General features: G+C 46.1%; 2 protein-coding genes across 10 annotated transcripts in view; one reads left to right on the forward strand and one right to left on the reverse strand.

Annotated features, from left to right (window-relative positions):
* The window catches only part of bean1 (brain expressed, associated with NEDD4, 1), a 92,999-nt gene extending 84,359 nt beyond the window's left edge, over positions 1-8,640 (forward strand). For all 9 annotated transcript variants that reach the window (XM_060073708.1, XM_060073705.1, XM_060073706.1 and 6 more), the window contains one exon: positions 7,547-8,640. In XM_060073708.1, the coding sequence (XP_059929691.1) occupies positions 7,547-7,910 (364 nt within the window). In that variant the 3' untranslated portion in view covers positions 7,911-8,640. The remainder of the gene's footprint in view (positions 1-7,546) is intronic.
* A 6,062-nt stretch (positions 8,641-14,702) lies between these two features.
* On the reverse strand, positions 14,703-16,426 carry si:ch1073-357b18.4 (uncharacterized protein LOC797129 homolog). The gene is made up of 2 exons (XM_060073423.1): positions 16,068-16,426; positions 14,703-15,783 (listed from the first exon to the last, which is right to left on the reverse strand). Exon 2 carries the CDS (start codon positions 15,623-15,625, stop codon positions 14,960-14,962), a length of 666 nt encoding a protein of 221 aa, XP_059929406.1. The 5' UTR covers positions 15,626-15,783; positions 16,068-16,426; the 3' UTR covers positions 14,703-14,959.
* Between the last annotated feature and the right edge of the window lie 3,859 nt (positions 16,427-20,285).

Raw genomic sequence — 20,285 nt, forward strand, 5'->3', positions numbered from 1 at the left:
TAGCTGACATAAAAATTAAAAGTCAGCTAAAATTTAAGTATCCTTAGTTTAATGTCTGCTAATATTGTCTCATCATCTCTCATCGTCATCCGCTTATCCGGGGTCGGGTCGCGGGGGGAGCAGCTCAAGCAGGGGGCCCCAGACTTTCCTTTCCCGGGCCACATTGACCAGCTCTGACGGGGGGATCCCGAGGCGTTCCCAGGCCAGTGTTGAGATATAATCTCTCCACCTAGTCCTGGGTCTTCCCCGAGGTCTCCTCCTCACTGGACGTGCCTGAAACACCTCCCAAGGGAGGCGCCCAGTGGGCATCCTTACCAGATGCCCGAACCACCTCAGCTGACTCCTTTCTAAGTAAAGGAGCAGCGGGTCTAATCCGAGTTCCTCAAGGATGGCTGAGCTTCTCACCCTATCCCTAAGGGTTAACGAAGATCGACCGGTAGATCGAGAGCTTTGCCTTGCGGCTCAGCTCTCTTTTCGTAACAACGGTGCGGTAAAGTGAACACAATACCGCCTCCGCTGCTCCGATTCTCCGGCCAATCTCACGCTCCATCGTACCCTCACTCGCGAACAAGACCCCGAGGTACATGAACTCCTTCACTTGGGCTAAGGACTCATTTCCTACCCGGAGTAGGGCTGTCAAAATTGCTCAAAAATGACATTCGAATGTTCGTCTGGAAAAAAATCACGAATTCGAACTATTCGAATATCTGGTTGCCTATTTTACGCAGTTGCCGTCAATATGTCAATAATGCGACAAAACCATGGTTCAAATTAGAGGGATATATATATATATATATATATATATATATATACGTCTCGTTGAGAGTGCTGGTGGGCGGCGGCTTCCTGCTGGGCATTTCCTTACTTTAAAACGAGGGACATCGCGAACAGACAGAGGCTCATTCACAAAGCAGTTAGGCGCTTGTACCGCGGGAGTGTTTTTTCACATTCGAATATTATGAGGGACATCGCGAACAGACAGAGGCTCACTCACAAAGCAGATAGGCGCTTGTGTAACCGAGCGTTGGCACTTAGATATTTATATGACAAGAATGACACAAGCGTGGAAGGGAAAATAGTCTCGTTTACTTAGTACATATCAGAAGTCACCCAGTCACAGCGTGAGAGCTGGAATACCTATATCCAAGTACGGAAACCCAGAGGGGATAAAATACATTCGCTCTTCACATACTAGTCTGTTACACTTGTACCGCGGGAGTGTTTTTTCACATTCGAATATTATGAGGGACATCGCGAACAGACAGAGGCTCATTCACAAAGCAGATAGAGGCGCTTGTACCGCGGGAGTGTTTTTTCACATTCGAATATTAATTTTCACGTTCGAATTCGCGTTTTTGGATACATTTCGAACGAATATTCGAACTTCGAATATTCGTTGACAGCCCTAACCCGGAGTAAGCAATCCACTGGTTTCCTGCTAAGAGTCATGGCCTCAGATTTAGCGGTGCTGATCCTCATCCCAGCCGCTTCACACTCGGCCGCCAGCCGATCCAGTGAGTGCTGAAGGTCACAGGCCGATGATTCAATGAGGACCACATCATCTGCAAAAAGCGGTGACGAGATCCTCAGACCACCGAACTGCAACCCCTCCCCACCACGACTACGCCTCGATATCCTGTCCATGTATATCACAAACAAGATTGGTGACAAGGCGCAGCCCTGGCGGAGACACCCACTGAGAACGAAACTGACTGGCTGCCGAGGACGCGAACACAGCTCTCGCTTTGGGAGTACAGAGATTGGATGGCCCTGACGAGAGACCCCCTTACCCCATACTCCCGCAGCACCTCCCACAGTTTCTCCCGGGGGACCCGGTCATACGCCTTCTCCAGATCCACAAAACACATGTAGACCGGATGGGCATACTCCCAGGTCCCCTCCAGGATCCTTGCGAGAGTGAAGAGCTGGTCCGTGGTTCCATGTCCGGGGCGAAAACCGCATTGTTCCTCTTCAATCTGAGGTTCGACGATCGGCCGAACCCTCCTTTCCAGCACCTAGGAGTAGACTTTACCAGGGAGGCTGAGAAGTGTGATACCCCGGTAATTGGCAGACACTCTCTGGTCCCCCTTTTTGAACAGGGGAACCACCCCTTTGGCACTGTACCCGACTCCCACGCAATGTTGAATAGGCGTGTCAACCATGACAGCCCCTCAACACCCAGAGCCTTAAGCATTTCTGGCTGGATCTTATCAATCCCTGGGGCTTTGCCACTGCGGAGATGTTTGACTACCTCAGTGACCTCCACTAGGGAAATTGACGACGAAACACCATTAACCTCGAGCTCTGCCTCCAACATAGAGGGCGTGTTATTCGGATTCAGGAGTTCTTCAAAGTGTTCCTTCCAACGTCCGACGACCTCCTCAGTTGAGGTCAACAGAGTCCCATCCTTACTGTACACAGCTTGGATGGTTCCCCGTTTCCCCCTCCTGAGGTGCCTGATTGTCTTCCAGAAACACTGGTGCTGACCGAAAGTCCTTCTCCATGGCTTCTCCGAACTTCTCCCACACCTGCTGCTTAGCCTCCGACACGGCAGCAGCTGCAGCCCTTCGAGCCTGTCGGTACCCTGCAACCGAGTCAGGAGTCCTCCAGGATATCATATCCCGGAAGGCCTCCTTCTTCAATCGGACGGCTTCCCTGACCACCGGTGTCCACCACGGTGTCCGAGGGTTACCGCCCCTTGAGGAGCCTAAGACCCTGAGGCCACAGCTAGCTGCCGCAGCTTCAGCAATGAAGGCTTTGAACACCGCCCACTCCCGCTCAATGCCCCCAACCTCCACAGTAATGCCAGAAAAACTCAGCCGGAGGTGTGAGTTGAAGATACCTAGGACGGGGGCCTCCTCCAGACGTTCACAATTTACCCGCACTACTCGTTTGGGCTTACCAGGTCTATCCGGAAATTTCCCCCATTCCCTGATCCAACTCACCACCAGATGGTGGTCGGTTGACAGTTCCGCCCCTCTCTTTACCCGAGTGTCCAAAACATGCGGCCTCAGATCAGATGACACGATCACGATATCGATCATCGATCTTTGGCCTAGGGTACTCTGGTACCAGGTACACTTATGAGCACCCTTATGTTCGAACATGGTATTCGTTATGGATAATCCATGACTAGCACAGAAGTCCAATAACAAACGACCGCTCGGGTTTGGATCAGGGAGGCCGTTCCTCCCCACCATGCCTCTCCAGGTGTCTCCATCGTTGCCCACGTGGGCGTTGAAGTCTCTTAGCAGAACAACGGAGTCCCCTACAGGACTCCATTCAGGGTCTCCAAGAAGGCCGAGTACTCTGAACTGCTGTTTGGTGCATACGCACAAACAACAGTCAGAGTTTTCCCCCCTACAACCCTTAGGCGCAGGGAGGCGACCCTCTCGGGGTAAACTCCAACACCGCGGCGCTCAGCCGGGGATTTATGAATACTCACGCCCTCGGCAACTCCGGAGAAGCAACGCACAAACAAACAACGCACACACACATACAACGCACACACACATTGTGTACAATAAATAGAGTCAAATTCACGTTTGCACATTGTCAGCAAGCAGATAGATGTTGTCAGATGCATCTTTGTGTGTGTGTGTGTGTGTGTGTGTGTGTGTGTGTGTGTGTGTGTGTGTGTGTGTGTGTGTGTATGTTTGTGTGTGTGTTTGTGTGTGAGTGTGTAATGTGCGTGTATGTGTCTCTGTGTGTGTGGGCCACAGATGTTTGCGAGAAACTCATAGTACTCAAATCAACAGATCACCTACTGGGGCTGTGAAGACTGCACTTCCGATTCCTTTACACACACACACACACACACAAGAGCTCACCGCTGTGGTGATGGTAAAGGTTCACGCTACAGCTTTGCTCAAAATCTGTGTTGAGACATACACACACACTCATGCACGCACACACCCTTGTAAACATGCACATACAGCAGGTTGTGTCAGCGATGGGTTTGCATTGCATAATAACGAGGAAACTGCTCTTCTGCTGTGGTATACTGTGACTATTCGTCCCTCATACAATGACCATCCCTGCCTCCTGTTGGTCGTTGTACAGGTTGTGTGTGTGTGTGTGCATGTGTGTGTATGTGTGTGTGTGTGCATGAGTGCATGAGTGAGCCCATGTGACTGCATGCAAAAGTAAATGTGTGTGAGTTCATACCTACAATCTCAGCATGACCATACTCACTCACACACACACACACACACACATACACACACACAACCATATGGCGCATGCAGCAGCACGTCACTGAGCCACGTGCCGTCAGCCCTCCTCTTGGTTCTCCATTACCTCCACCACAACCCTCCTTGGGGCCCGGTGCCCGGTCCTCTCACAGAGTAGGGCCAAGCAGGGGTTGATTGTTGCAGTAGAACAAGCAGTGGCCCTGCTATGCCTCTCAAACAGTAGAGTCAAGCAGGGGTTGATTGTTGCAGTAGAACAAGCAGTGGCCCTGCTATGCCTCTCAAACAGTAGGGACATGCCGGGGTCAGATGTTACAGGGGAACTGTGGTAGAAATTAATGAGTATATTCTATGGTAACCCATGATTATTATTATGCCTTATATATATTAATGGTAGAGGACACATGATACCTGCAGAGCCTGGATTCAGAACAGATGGTGGGACACATGAGCAGGTTGACCTCAGCCTTCAGCCCTATGATTATTTGGACTACAGAGTTAATGCATGCTGCCCTCAGACTGGTGTCCAAAATCACTTTTGTTGATAGTATTCTGAGACTGATGATTGATGAAGATTGACGTGGGCGGAAACCCCCACTGGGACAAAGAAATTCTTGTATGTATGCGTGTATAAAGGAGAAGCTGGGACCGATGTTCGGGCAGTGACTCTATAGACCCAGCAGTGGCTCTGAAACTGTAAGGCCAAGCTGGGGTCCGAAGTTACAGGAGAAGAAGAAGCACATGGTTCTGGTGCGGGAAGCGACGTAACAGAAGCTGTCTTTAGCAAGTGCCTCCGTTCCGCCATAGGCTTTATGTTATAGACCCCTTACATTCAGTTCAACCCTGATCAATGATGTGTACGTTTACATCTGCGTTTGTTTAGTCAACCGAAACATTCATCATGGCTTAATCTGTGTAGGTACATCGGTTGAACCCTGAGAATCAAATGCTAAAAAAGCCCCCTCCCGAGGTAGACGTTACTATAATATGTATCTCTATATATCTCTCTATATATCTCTCTATATATATATATATATATATATATATTAGTGCTGTCAAGCGATTAAAATATTTAATCGCGATTAATCACATTAATGTCATAGCTAACTCTCGATTAATCACAAATCTTTTTTCTATGCTAAATATCCCTTGATTTCTTTGGCCCATTAATTGTTCTCATTTTAATGCTCTTATCAACATGGAGAAGTGCATCGGCTTGCCTTGTGCAAATGTTTTTTTATTGATAACAACATTGGCATATACTGATCAAAACAGGACGATACAAAAAAAATGCCTATAGTGCAATTAAACGATGAACATACAAAAATAGTGCCTTGAACATAGCAGTCAGGCTACTGCTTCTTTGTTTTGAGCCAAAGAAATAATAATAATAAATTGCGTTAATCGTGCGATAAAAAAAGTAACGCCTTAACATTGGTTTGCGTTAACGCCGTTAATAACGCGTTTAACTGACAGCACTAATATATATATATATAGAGAGAGAGAGAGAGAGAGAGAGAGAGAGAGAGAGAGAGAGAGAGAGAGAGAGAGAGAGAGAGAGAGAGAGAGAGAGAGAGAGAGAGAGAGAGAGAGAGAGAGAGAGCTGGTTCCAACACCTTCTCATCTCATAAACACAAAGCATATTTACACTGCCAAGTTCGGTCGCTGCTTGGCACACCCTGCAATTTCACTGTTTTGCCTGACCAAGGGCGTAAAATCCCCCTTCGTTAAGGAGACGGTTTTCTTGGTTCACTGGAGAAGGCGGGGCTACGCACGGAGAGTAGACCACTTTAGAATAATTTGCATACTAATTTGCCTACTTTTTCCTTTTTCATGATTCAAGACACTCGCATGCATGTATGAGTATACATCTGAGTGTAGGCTACAAACGCGATGTACTATTTACAGGAAAAATCCTATGGAAAGTTCCTTTGGTATTTTGTCATAGATCGCACCATCTTTCCCCCCCCCCTGCGTTAAATGCGAATGCCCGATTGCCCCTCTCCCATGATGGTCAGCTTCTCGCGAATTTACCGTCTCTCCAGTTAGAACTACTCACGTTGATAACGCTGCGTTGTCTCTGTCTAGACAACACAGTAACACCTCTACCCAAGTCCCGCCCCTGGAACCGCAAAGCTGTCTAATCGCATTAACATCTAAATGAAACCGCCAATATGTGTAGGGTCTGGGAGGATCAATTGGGGTGCGAAATCAGGCCGGTGTATGACCTCGGTCTGTGTAAACACGTGGAACAATTCCGGGAAAAAAGCCGGACACAAGACGGGAATATTTGGCAGTGTAAAAACATTTAATCACATGCCCCCAAAGTAATGCAGAGATGCAAAGTAATCCCATTTGCACTTACAGGTGCATACCATGAAGACATGAACACTCACTCAAACATTAATTGTGACCTTAGTGACCAACCCAACCACCTACCTACAAATGTTTTCATTATTCTTTCAGATTGACACCCTCCTATTTCAAGACCAGCATGTCAACCCCCTCCACCTCAGTGTAGCATCGTTTTCGGTCGTTATTCTCCTCTGTTTGTTTGAATCTTCTGTGTTTCTCTGGATCTCAACATCAACGCACACAGGGAAACCTGAATGAACTTTGAGGTTTAAATAAAAATTTAGAGAATGAATGAATTCATTCTGTAAGTATTTGTCATAGGATGGGGGCCACGTCAGATTCTCTGAACAGTATCTTTGTAAGGCCGGCCCCGAGAATTCATTAAGCGTAATCTGATTTCTGGTCAGGAGGAAGGAGACACATGTGTGTCACCGCTGGACCAGTGCCTCCGTTCTTATACAGTTACCGTCCTTTAATGGAGTTACTCTGAGGCACTGCTTCCTCTTACCACACCTATGAATGTGGAACAAACACACACCACAGACACACACACACACACGCACACATGCACACACGCGCACATACACACACACACACTCACTCAGACACACACACTCAGACAAACACCCCCTTGGTAATTGTCCTTTGATTTGGTTTTGCCTTAATGTTGATGTTGGTAAGATTTAAGTTTCCCTCACGAAAGGCTAGTTTTTTTTAATGACACTCAAATAATAGCTATTCAATCTTAACTACAGCCAATTATTTTCTTTATTTCGATTTTTATAATTCATCTTATTTTATAAAATGTAAAGTGTGCACTGTGTGTGTGTGTGTGTGTGTGTGTGTGTGTGTGTGCGTGTGCGTGTGCGTGTGTGTTTGAGTGAGACAGAAACAACTCTTGGGTTGTGTGATTGTTTAAGGGCTAGTTATAACTTCAGCATTCATTCCCATCATTCATTAACCTTCACAATAACTCCTTGTTCTTCTGTCTGTTTCCGTAGCTACGATGAGTGTATCAGCCCCGGGGCCTCGCAGCTCCTCATTCCCACCGAGGATCCGCCCCCTTACTCCCTATTGGACCCCTTAATCAGAGGGGCGGGGCAGGAGGAGGAGCCTGCCTTCATCAGTCCATACCCCTATAGCAGAGCGTCTTCAGACAGCTGGCTCTCTCCTGACCAGTACCCAATAGGACTGCAGGATCCAGAGCAGCAGCCTATCTCTTCCATCTCCCTCCCCCTGGAGGCGGCGCCGGCCTATGACTCGGTGGTGACTGAGTTGCCCCTCATGCCATGTGTCCTCTACAAGCACCAATCCCAGGGGGCCGGAGCTCAGCCCCACCATACTGAGGCAGACCACGTTGTGTAGGACTCCGGCTGTGGTTCCTCCAACGTTGGGCGGCCACTGGGTGGTTTGTTGTCTGAATCCAGGGGAATGAATAGCTTCCAGAGTAGGACGCTGGAGACACTCTCACTAGGAGTGAGGCTCAGTGTTATAATGTCCGCTGTGGAGACGAGGGGGTCTGGCCAGATGGGACCCTCTTTAGATACCTAGAAATACCTACTGTAGCCTGAACTTTGTATTCTTTATGCATGTATTTATGTATTTATTTATTCAAACAGCTCTCTTTATTTGACCATGAATTCGCTACCGTGCTTTATTTGTTGCTGATTGCGAATAAACTTGAAAACTGTAGGTCAACACATTAACCAATGATGAGTAGTGACACCTGGGGACGGATTTCGGAAGTTGGTCTTTCAGGGCAGCAAAAGGATATGCTGCACAGTCTAATGAAGGCTTCGACTGCTCAAACAAGCCCTCTGTCTGCTTAATGCGAGCATGGGCTCATTGCCAACAGCAGCAGCAGATTGTGACCTGCTCACAGGAGTCATGCTGCGCTCTCAGCATCGTCTGGTGGAGGAATAATGAACAATATAAACCTAGTAAGTGACAGCCGGAGCTGTTAACTAGTTGAAGCCAGTGTTAGTTGAACTATAAAGAACTATAAACGTACAAACAGGCCTCTCACTACAAGATACACATGGTGTTATGGTAGCTGAAAGAATATATATATATATATATATATATATATATATATATATATTCAGTATATATATATATACAGTATATATATATATATACAGTATATATATATATATGTTTCAATAAATATTATTTTTTTAATTGTAGTAACCTGTACCTCGGGAGGGGGCTTTTTTTTTAAGACCCATGAACCTCGTGGAGTTTTCTTAGTAAGGAATTTAGTTTTAGTTGTTGCCCAGCAGCGTTGTGTAGCTATCTTGCTCTCCATCTGTGTGTCTCTCTCTCTCTATGGATCAGAGTGGATAGAGCGATGGAGAAGTTGAGGTTACGATTCAGATAAAGGCTGTAGTCATTTGACATACGTGTGGTGTGTTTCTGTCTGTCTATCTTTCACATTGTTTCTCTCTTTTCCATTTTTCTTTTTTGGAGTTTTTTGGAGTTCTAAACCAGAAACTGACGTTGGCCCGTCGCCACGGTCGCTATTTTGTTTCTCTGCTCCTCTCCATATATACTCTAACCTGTCATACGATATTCTTTACTCATTATTCAGCATTTGGGAGATTTAGTTTTACGCGGTTGCGACTTCTCATTCTGATCTTTGTTCCGATCTTTCTAAGCAGTATTTATTTGGCCTCAGTAGTTGGACGGGGTTGTGGGTTTGAATAGGACCTAACAAAGGTGTGTTATATTTCCTTTTTCAACCATATCAACCGAGATTGTATCCATATAATCAAAAGGAATAAATGAGTAGTTTAAAAATATGTCTGGCCCAGAAATATAATGAATTATACTAAAAGTAGAATTAAGTTTAAGACAGCTTAACAATAAACAATGAGAATACCAATATATGATCTAGAAGTTGTAATCACCCCAGCAGCTTATGGTCATACAAGTCCACCCTATCACACTTTTTATTTGTGTTCCTCAATAATGTGTACTCTTTAGGTATTTTATTATTTATATTATATTGTATTCAGTTATTCACTTTGTTTTGAAATTAATGTTACCGCTACTGAGAATGAGAATGAAGCTGTTTAGGTCTATTAGAGCCGCTTAGCTTTCAACAAATCTCAGATTCAGAATAAATGTGGAAAAACCTCTTAGAACATTATGATTACCGTTACAATAATAATTAAACAAATCTGGAGTGAATGTCTATCGGTTTATTTTGCTAGACATACTGGAACCTATTTTAGACCTTTTTGACCTTGGTTATTGGTGAATGAAATGCCCCAGTAACTCTTTTTGGCTGCGTGTGCAGACTGGTAGCCTGTGAGGAAGAAGACAACAGGTCAGTAGTCAAACATATGTTATGTGAACATACAATTATGGATCATTTAGGATTATTTATGCAAACATAAAAACGTGGACATTCATTGAGCATGTATGTACATATCAATGATGATGATTACAATTTATAGACAGGACAAGCTTCACAATTTGAGTTGATATTCTTAAGATGCATGCGTAGTGGAATTGTATGCTTTTTATGATTGTCATCCTATTTTTGTGTTAAAAGAATGAGCCTACAACTTTTAAACTGTTCTATCTACATTATTTTCTTGACCAACATAATATAAATGTGATAAGACCCTTTATGGTGCATGCTAACATAGCTGTGTTGACGTGTAAAATTGAAAGTTTCTTCCCCTTCGTCACCATCCCTGTTGGACATCAAGCAACCCAGATCAACTGGTTAAACTATATTTTTGACCTTTATGAGCATAAATGAAGTTCAGAGGTGAGGAAATTAGGTAGAAGAGCATCTTAATGTACGTGCATCATGTTCTTCTGCGAAGGGACAGCAGGATAGTTCTGCTGTTTAGCAGATGAGCCTCCCAGTAATCCTGTCACATTCCCCTTATGGGCTGGGATACTGATGGTTTTTACTTAGCTGTATCTTCCGTCTGTCCAGCTGTACTGACACTCATTCACTTCGGCTTTCTCTGAACCGTCACCATGTAATATTTTGACTGAAGGTATCGTTTTTGTTCAATTGATTCCGAGCTCATGAGTGTCACAATAAAATCCATCCATCCACAACTTCATTGATGAAGGGAGTCTTGATGAGTCCATCTGGTCCACCTCATGGCCTAACATTGTACTGCAACGCTGGTGGGGCTATTGCGTTATTTCTTGAAGAAAGTGGTCCAATCCTTGGTCGCTTTTAACTCACTTTATTTGTTAAAGGTTGGGTACGGAATTTGCTTTTTTGGCCATTTTTGCAAAATTACTTGAAATCCTTATCATAACCCGCTTACAGCCACTGAGTTAGAAGTACTGACATGAAAATTAAACAAGTCAATCATCTGTGGAACGGGCAGGGCTCGAAAAACTCCAGCCAATCATTTGGATTGCCACCTCGTTGCATTGGACAGTAAGTACGTCAATCAAACGGTCGTACTGCACTCCCCCTCCCCCGCGCCCCGCGCGCGACCCCTTCGTGCAGTACTCGTGACCCAGAGCAAGCTCCTGTTTGTTGTTATCCTGCGGTAGCTACTGGAACTAGTTAATCCACATTTGGACCTAGCAGTTGAAGACAATTTCCATGGCAGACAAGACGCCACCATCCCCACCACCACCACCACCACCACCAGCAAAGAGAAGGAAAACTCATTTTCAGAGAGTAACTGATAATAAAAACGCTGAAAGAGAAAAACTGAAATCAAGAATAATCCTAGGCGCTGCTTTCGAACATTGGCGGCAACTGAAGGACGAGAAGGGTCTAAAAACGAGTGTATTACTCGTTGTGAAAATGTCCACACCGCAGCAACCCTAGTAAAAACCAGGACAATTATATGAAACAAACATACATTTTCTAAAAATAGTAATGATTTATGTGACCGTTTAATGTTTATAACATCTGGTGCAACCATAGCCGCGAGAACGTATTCTCAGCAGGGGGTGCTGGAAAAAAAAAACTCAGCCTGCACTAGACTCGCAACTCGTTACATTGATAAAAAAGATATATAGCAGCGCAGCTCAATTACACCAGTGCATGCGCGCACAGTTGAAAATCGATCGTTGTGTTCACTTTCTTCACACCATGGTTCACATCCAGCTGCTCACAGAACAAGTTTAGCGCACCACCGCTACCCTCACACTTTTTCATATAACCTTTTTTCAGCACTAGGTCATACGAGCATTAAATAAATGCTGCGTCTCAAAATGCCTTGGACAGCAGCGAGGATGACACGCTTTGCCACGGACCGAAACAGTTCAGAGCGACCACAGCCAGAGCGAACACAGCGGGGCAGAGGAGTGTCAGGAATAGTCTTTGGTGTACACATCAGTACGGCCTATTTGCACTACTGTTTAGTGGCAATGCAGTGTTTTATTCTATGCCTTTTTATTTTCGTATATTATTTCAATGAATACAATTTATTTATTCATAAAAACAAGATCTGGTCTTCAAATCTTTTTTCCAAATATAGGTCGTCTTACAATGGGGTTTGTGTTTATATTCGGACCAATACGGTACAGCGGGCGCTCACATGACGTTAAGCATTTCCTGGTGCATAATGTGACGCTTCAGAACCTAAAATCCCGTTTCTCCCCGTTGACACGACAACACATAACCGGCGTTTTCAGAAATCTCCACTTTGGCCGGAGTTTTTAGAAATGATCGTTTTCTGTGATAAGACAGGGCCTCGGACAGGGGGTGTTGCAGCACCCCCAGCACCCCTACTTCCCGCGGTACTGGGTGCAACTTACAGCTGAATGTAGTGCCATGTTGTTAAACGAAAACCTACGCTAGCCTGGCTCGCTCTCGCGCATCTCTGTTCGCGCTCGTGCATGATTGCGCGTCCAGGTACTTGGAATGGGTGGAGTCAGAGTCAGCGTTGAAGGAGAGGGGGTAGGACCATTTGAGTTGTGTATTTTCAAAATCTGCTGGCGTTTCGCAAATCGCATACCCAACCTTTAAAGTAGGCATGTTTCGGTATGGTAACTATGAAGCTTAAGGGAGGGAATTGTATCTAACGCGTGTGAGGGACAATATCGTGAGCTTCAAGCCCCGGGCTTAATGCTGCGTTTGAGTATTCTCTGCGAGCCGACTCGGATCTCGGATCGGACGCCACGTTTTGAGCGTAGGTCGTCGGAGAAAAACATGGACGCCACCCGGAAAGCTATTGTTGCGGTAGCATTGGCCGACTACCAGGCACTCCAAAATAAGTATGTGCTTCACCTACACGACCTCGAGGAAGAATTCCAGGAAGAGTACACAAGACGCAGAAGGTATGTTCATATTTCAGTATATTTAGTGGAGTGAAAGCGTTGGAGTCGCATGATAGTAGATTGGCATGCTAGCTAGCAGGAAATGGGCTAAAAACATGGGCGACGTAGCTAAAGGTGACATCCTTTAGCTACGTCTAGAGCAACTCCTTGCAGTGTTGCTCTTCTACTGAACGTTTTTGTCGATATAAATATATGCACTTAAAAGGTAAAGATGATGTGTCATGCATGTTTCTGGAACCTCTGTTGTGCACTGCACCTTTGCACTATGATTCCCTTGCGCCTGTTGGCTTTTTATCCACACTCCTCCTTAATATGTAACATATCATAACCTCAATTAACTGTAGTGGCACATCATTTATGTCTCCCTTTGCTTTTGGGTAGTATGTATGTTGTATGAATGTCAAAGGGTAGTATAGGGTAGGATGTATATATTGTTGGGATAGGTTAGCATGTGTGTGTTTATTTGTATGGATGTCATTGTCTTTGTGCCTTGATGTGTATGCTACTGGACACCTTCATTTCCTTCGAGATGAATAAAGTAACTCTATCAAGCTATCTATTTATTTATATGACAAGTTGTGCAAGATGCAAACTTTGCTGGCAAACTCAGTGAAAAGTTACATTTTCCCTATTTCTTGTCATTCACGTAGGGCTGTTGTAACAGCTGTGCTGCAGTCCAGACCGCAGGTCATCCTGAAGTCTGGAACGGAGTGGGAGGTCATGCTGGATATGGATGACCATACATTTGCCCGCCATTTCCGAATCAGAAGATCCAGGTTTGAGCAGCTCCTTCGACTGCTTCAGGAGGGCGGCCTGCAAAGCAAACACAGCCATGGACTTCCCACCTTGCCTGTTCCCAAAAAAGCCCTCATGTTTCTCTGGTATATGTCCAACCAGAACAGCTACAGAGAGATTTCTGATAAATTTAACGTCTCCCAGTCAGCGGCGCACACAGCCATCCTTCGGGTGCTGACTATCGTGTCAGGGATCGGCCCACACTTTGTTTCTTGGCCAAGAGGCTGTGACAAGAGGATGTCTTCTGCTGCCTTCCAGCGTACCTCTGGCCTCGATGGAGTCATTGGGGCAATAGATGGTTGCCACATCAGGATCCAGAGGCCACCCATCAGAGGAGGGGATTACATAAACAGAAAGTTATTACTCTGTCCTCCTCCAGGGTATTGTCAACGATGAAGGCCGTTTCATCGACATCTTTGTTGGACCACCAGGCAGGGTGCACGATCGTCTGCTCGGTGACAGTGCCTACATTGGTCAGGCCTTCCCCTTCATCATTACCCCAAAGCGCGACAACGGGGCCCTCACCGATGCTGACCACCAGCAGAATTTCTACATCAGTAGGGGGAGGGTGATCGTTGAACAGGCTTTTGGCAGGATGAAGTGCAAGTGGCGCCGCTTAAGAAACCTGCAGAACACCAGGATGTACATAGTGGTGATGATAATCATGGCTGCATGCTTCTTGCACAACTTTGCCCTTGAAACTGTGGATGGCTGTGATGAACACCCCACGGGCTGTCCAAGACACGAGGATGGGAACGAGTAGTTTTGACCATTGTCATCTAATAAATGTATATCGTTTTTTTACCTAGCCGTACCTAGAACTGGCTTAAACTTAAATCCACAGTTAACCCAGAGTTAGGCTAGATACATAGCACTCTCCAAACATTATTGTAAAGTATATTCTTTAGTAGAGTAGAGGGCACATGCTGCATTATGTGATGTCATGTTCATGTATTTGTAGGCGTTGTAATATAAAGTGTTAAATTTAATGCTTCACAGGCCAGTGAGGTTTTTCTGGTAACTGGTAACATTCAACCATGACAAGGCTTGGTTGATATTCAAAATAGATTTTATTAAACAATTGCTATTGCACAGAAGTGTGCCTTGTTTCCTCTTTCTATCCTCCGGGCCAAGGACAAACAACAAAACAGGGCCCACGGACAAACAACATAACAGGGAAAAGTGAACAGGTTTCAGTGCTTTCAGTGTTCTCAACTATTTACAGTAAAAAGGCATTAAATAAAATATATCAAATTACATATAATATAAAATAAAATATATAATATCTATAAAAAATGTGAACATTAACCAAAATACATTAACATTTCCAATGAAAAAAGATTTCACATCTTCTCCACCATCTGGCCAAACAAACTCTGGAGCCCCTCCTGGGCTTCCTTCATTTGTGCCAGGGTCTCAGCGTGCCGTTTATGGGCGGCCGCTTGGGAGGCTGCCTCGGACTCCCTAAGGAACGCCAACAGGTCCTCCTCCCTCTGGCGCTTGCGTGGCCTCCTTGGGGTGTTGGCAGGGGGCATGGTGGTAGCTGTGCGAGGAGCACCGCGGGATGACGGAGGAGGTGATGGAGTTCCGGATTGAGCTGGAGAGGGGGCGCTGGTGGACGAGGAAGGTGAGGCATCTGGTGCAGACACACTGACCTGCAGGGCACCTGGCCTGCGCACATCCAGGCCCATGGCTGTTCCCACAACAGGGAAGACTATGTTGTGGTGACATCCCATGAGGTCATCCATCTCAGTATAAAACTGAAATTTACCAGGGCCCCTCCCTGTGGACAAATTGTGGACCTTCACTTTTTTGTACGCCTCCACCAACGTGTTCCATTTGCGAGCTACCTTGTCTGGGGGAAAGGTATGTTTGAAATGGTCGGTCAGCTTGCCAGCAATCTCCTCCCACAGCAGCTTCTTTGAGTTCCTGGCCAGCTTCAGGCGCTGGCTCAGGTCCTGGAGGGACCTGGGAGGGCCCCTACCCTCTGCTTCTAATTTCAGCCGCATGAGGTCAATTAGGAATAGGGTGTGGTCCTTCAAGAAAGTCTCGGTGACAGTGGGCAGTGGGGCATTTGAAGGCAGTGGGGCATTTGAAGGCTGTGGGGCATTTGAAGGCAATGGGTCAGTGGCAGGCAGTGAAGCATTTGAAGGCAGAGGGGCGGGAGCTGAATCAGACAGAAAAGACACATGTGAAGTAAATTCATTATTCCCATGGGACACTGTCAATTGTCACCTTAATTGTAATACTTTTATAAGTGATTGTTTAGACATATATATACTGGGTGGTTCCTGTAATACACTTTGAAGCTTTGAACAACCGTGTGGTGTGCTGTGGGTCTTTTCCCTCCCAGGCCTGCCTCTGGATCTTTGCTTTCTATACCTGGCTCGAGCATTATTGTGGTTTATGCTGTGCATACTTCATTCTTAATTATGCTTATTACTATCTCACCTGTGCTTTGAATGCACACCAAGCTAACGGAATGCCTGAGCCCCTGGTCCAAGTAGTATGTGGCTGGGTTAGCTTGTTGTTGAAACAAGGGCCCAGGAAAGGGACGGTCCTCTCCTGGTCCCAGTACAGCAGCATGTTGCTCTTGTTACGTATTTTAAGAACCTGAACTACCCACACATAGCCCCTAGGAAGCAGGACCAAACATATAAGCCGTAAATACTATACATAGCCACAAGGGGAGCAGGACCTTACTGAAGGCTGCAATAGCTGCTCCATCCACAGAAGGCAGCACCACAGACAAGGGAGGAAGCCGAGGGTAATACGTCACACCGGCTCCGCCCACTCCTTCCAGGCCATGCGGATCAGACCATAACATCGAGCAATAGGTCTTCAGAATCTCCCGGCAGCGAGCAGACAAGGGGTTAATGTTTTTGATCAGCTGGGAGACGCTCAGCACGTGCTAGACACGCTTCCACCTCCTTTTGCTCCGTAGTTTACAATACCGAAATACTTTAACAAATAAAGTCTCTTAAAAGCTATCCTGGATTAGAACACTTTCTTGGAAGAACTCAGCACTCTGATCAACAAACACTAAAAAGAAACGCTGTATATTACACTCTGTCTTTTGGGCAATGTTCTAAGATGCACAGTTATCATTCACACTTTATCACACTGCAAATTCAAATAGGCTACCAGTTCAGCACACACTGCAACATTGACATTTCACCCACTGAAAGCACTTTTCTAGTAAAACCGTAGTTTGCTTAGGTAGGCTACATATAACTATATCAGGTTAACCCTTTAAGCTTGCCACTAAAGGGCTCATTCTGATACACTTCATCATTCGATAAATGATACTACCACTACTATTTTCATTTATATTATTTCAGGACTATTGCACTCATCCCTGCTGCCTTTAGCATGGACAACATCTCTCCTAAAGACATTATGACCACGTTTACACCGGGATTCCACCGGACACGTATGCGCCGCGGAACGGCTGCGTCCTCTGCCCTGCGTCTATGGCAAGCCGAGTGTGCCACAATTCGACTTCAATTAAACGCGTTCTGAAACGCCAGCACGCGTGCCCAGAACGCGTTTTGGTTTTCCAGAACGCGTTCCGGCGTTTCAGCGCGCGCGCCCAGAACGCGTTCCGGCGTTTCAGCGCGCGCGCCCAGAACGCGTTCTGGCATTTCAGCGCGCGCGCCAAGAACGCGTTCCGGCATTTCTGCGCGCGCGCTCAGAACGCATATTAGCATATTAACAGCACGCGTGCTGTTAATATGCTAATGCACTCCTCCCCTCAATTTTCTCAGCCAATAGATTTGAGCCGTTTTCACCTAATCATATGCTAGGGCAAACACACAGACAACATCAGTCGAGACCAGAGCTCTTCTTTCGCGAATCTTTTCTGTTGTGTCGTTCTTAAAGTCGAAAGATGTTAAGATGTTTCAAATTAGGTGGTTAATGTGGAGGTGGTGAACACTACAAGTACATACACTTTGACTATACACTATCTAAGCTACTTGACCGAACATTGTGTATGGTAAGTGCCGTGGCAACCGTGCCGTGTACAGTGGGGGTCATTATCCAGGATTGCCATCATCCATTTCAGTCTTCTTTTCTCTGCTATTGAAGTGATGCACTTCAGCTCTATACCCAAAACATAGCCAGCTTTCCTTAACAACCTGTCCAGTCGCCCAGTATCCATCTTCTTAACGCTGCCTCCCCACAACAGCATATAGGAGAGTACAATGACAGACTGGCTAAACATCCTGAGGACCTTGCAGACATTGAAGGACCACAGCCTCCTTAGCAAGTACAGCCGGCTCTGCTCTTTCTAGAGTGCATCTGTGTTGGCATTTGTACGTGGTGACCCCCTCCACATTGTCCCCTCTCAATGGAGACTGGTAGCATATGTCATTTAGTCCTCCTGTAATCCACCACAATTTCTCTTGGAGGTGTTCAGTTGCAGGTGTGATGACCCAGGCGGGTCTTTGACCCGGCCCCTGCTGTGTGTATGCCTGTGTTTCTCTCACTCCTAATCAGGAGATTGTCGGCAGGTGCTGGTTGGACCGGGACCGCAGTGTATAGAGCCTGCCCAGACAGGCTTCTCCCTCCCTCCTCCTGTGTGTTTGCCCTAGCATATGATTAGGTGAAAACGGCTCAAATCTATTGGCTGAGAAAATTGAGGGGAGGAGCGCATTAGCATATTAACAGCACGCGTGCTGTTAATATGCTAATATGCGTTCTGAGCGCGCGCGCAGAAATGCCGGAACGCGTTCTGGGCGCGCGCGCTGAAACGCCGGAACGCGTTCTGGAAAACCAAAACGCGTTCTGGGCACGCGTGCTGGCGTTTCAGAACGCGTTTAATTGAAGTCGAATTGTGGCACACTCGGCTTGCCATATGCGTCCATTCCTACCGGGCGCGTAACGGCAGCGTAGCGCTGCCTTGCGAGCCAGCCGCATTCACGCGAGATCACGAGATCACGAGATCACGTGATAATCCTGAACCTAATGTACTCACCTTCCACTCCCAAAACTATTGCAATTAAATGCCACGCTTTGTCCTTTCTGACATTTTCCTTATAAAAAGGAGGATTTGGTACATAAAAGACTTCATGTTGCTGAACTTCGACAATGAATCTCTCGTCGTCCATGTTGCCGACCCTCTGAGACCCTTTGATGGATTGACTGCTGACCTGGTGCCACCGGTCATGACGTAATAATGTTGATGTGAAGTTACATGAGCTGAGTATTGTGTTTTATTTTGAAAATTGACCGGGTGCTCTATGGCTTTTACTTTTCACTTCCAGCCCGGCTCGACCTGCTCTGTCGAAATTGACGCGGTTTAGCAGCGGCTCGCGGCAAAAATAGAATTGGACGGAAAGATAGCGCCGCGGCGCAGCACGCCGCTCCTGGGACGCTGCTGAAACGTTCTGCGGCGTTCCCAGTGGAAATGGTCTCATTGATTAGAGTGGAAGCGATCAGCAGGCGCGTACGCCTCCGGTGGAATCAAGGCCTTACGCATGCAACAGCCACCTCCGTTCGGGCGAGTGGTAAGGAACACTAATCAAAGCTATATCTGAAACTTTTTTTACCACCCCCACGGCATCTAACAAGTCCAATCCCACACGCTTCCAGCAGTAACATTTTTTAAATTATGATGACTATTACCTCACCGTACGAGAACGCAGCTATTTGAACTTCTACAATTTTCACTTCATTTTATGTTTCAATGTATCTTCTGCATATTGGCTTCAGTAAGTTATTACAGTAATACGAGTGATTGAAATTGCCATTTAAACCACCAAAGCGGTCCAAACACAATGAAAACAGTTCACTCACATGTCACACTGGGCGCATCCATCTTCAATTCTATCTCGGAAGCCTCGCTCGGTCACCACTGAGTTCAAACGAGATGGCGATTTCGACGTCCGAGGAAAAGGGGCGTGTTTGTGCGTGTCGCTAGACAACGTCCTCGGACCTCCGAGACGGATGGATATTAAAACGCACCATAAGCCTGGGTCTCTCCGCGGTTACCTATAGTCTCTGTTCTCTCCCCTTGAATCACGCGCTATATGCCCGTCAAGTGGGCGTGGCCTATTCAAGTGGGCGTGGCCTATGTGACGTATTAGCCTCGGCTTCCTCACCTGTCTGAGGTGCTGCCTTCTGTGAGTGGAGTAGCTATTGCAGCTTAAGTGTTCGATCCTGCTTCCTAGTGGCTATGTGAGGGTAATGCAGCTTGTGTGTTCGATCCTGCTGCCTAATGGCTATGTGGGAGCAGCTTATGTACTTAAAATATGTAACAATCCCTCCTTGGCCATCTCAGATGGCCATAAAATAAGATTTATAAGTCATAAGCACCATTTACCACACCGAGAACATAGTCAAAGTAGGAAAATCATCAACACCACCGACCGAAGTGGAAAAACTCCATAGTGGAGATAAACCACAACGCGTTATATGGGACAAAGTTTTGTTTTTTTCGTTAGCATAAAAGTGAAAGGTACAAAAATTAGGCGACATATATTTGCAGCATGCATTGAAAGTAAAAAGTAAAAAATACAAAATCATTTGACATAATAAAAATTAAAAAATTTGAGATTATCTGTGGGTGGCATGGATTTGGATGGCTCAGGGGATCTTCATGTATTGGTGCGCTGGTGCATGTGGGTGGTTTTGGACATTTTTGTAGTCGCAGCTCTTGTTTCCTCT

The sequence above is a fragment of the Gadus macrocephalus genome, chromosome 15 (genome assembly GCF_031168955.1).
Source record: "Gadus macrocephalus chromosome 15, ASM3116895v1".
Taxonomy (NCBI): domain Eukaryota; kingdom Metazoa; phylum Chordata; class Actinopteri; order Gadiformes; family Gadidae; genus Gadus; species Gadus macrocephalus.

Excerpts from the sequence above, each read along its gene's own strand:
- si:ch1073-357b18.4 (XM_060073423.1), bottom strand. The coding sequence starts at position 15,625 with ATGCGGCTGAAATTAGAAGCAGAGGGTAGGGGCCCTCCCAGGTCCCTC.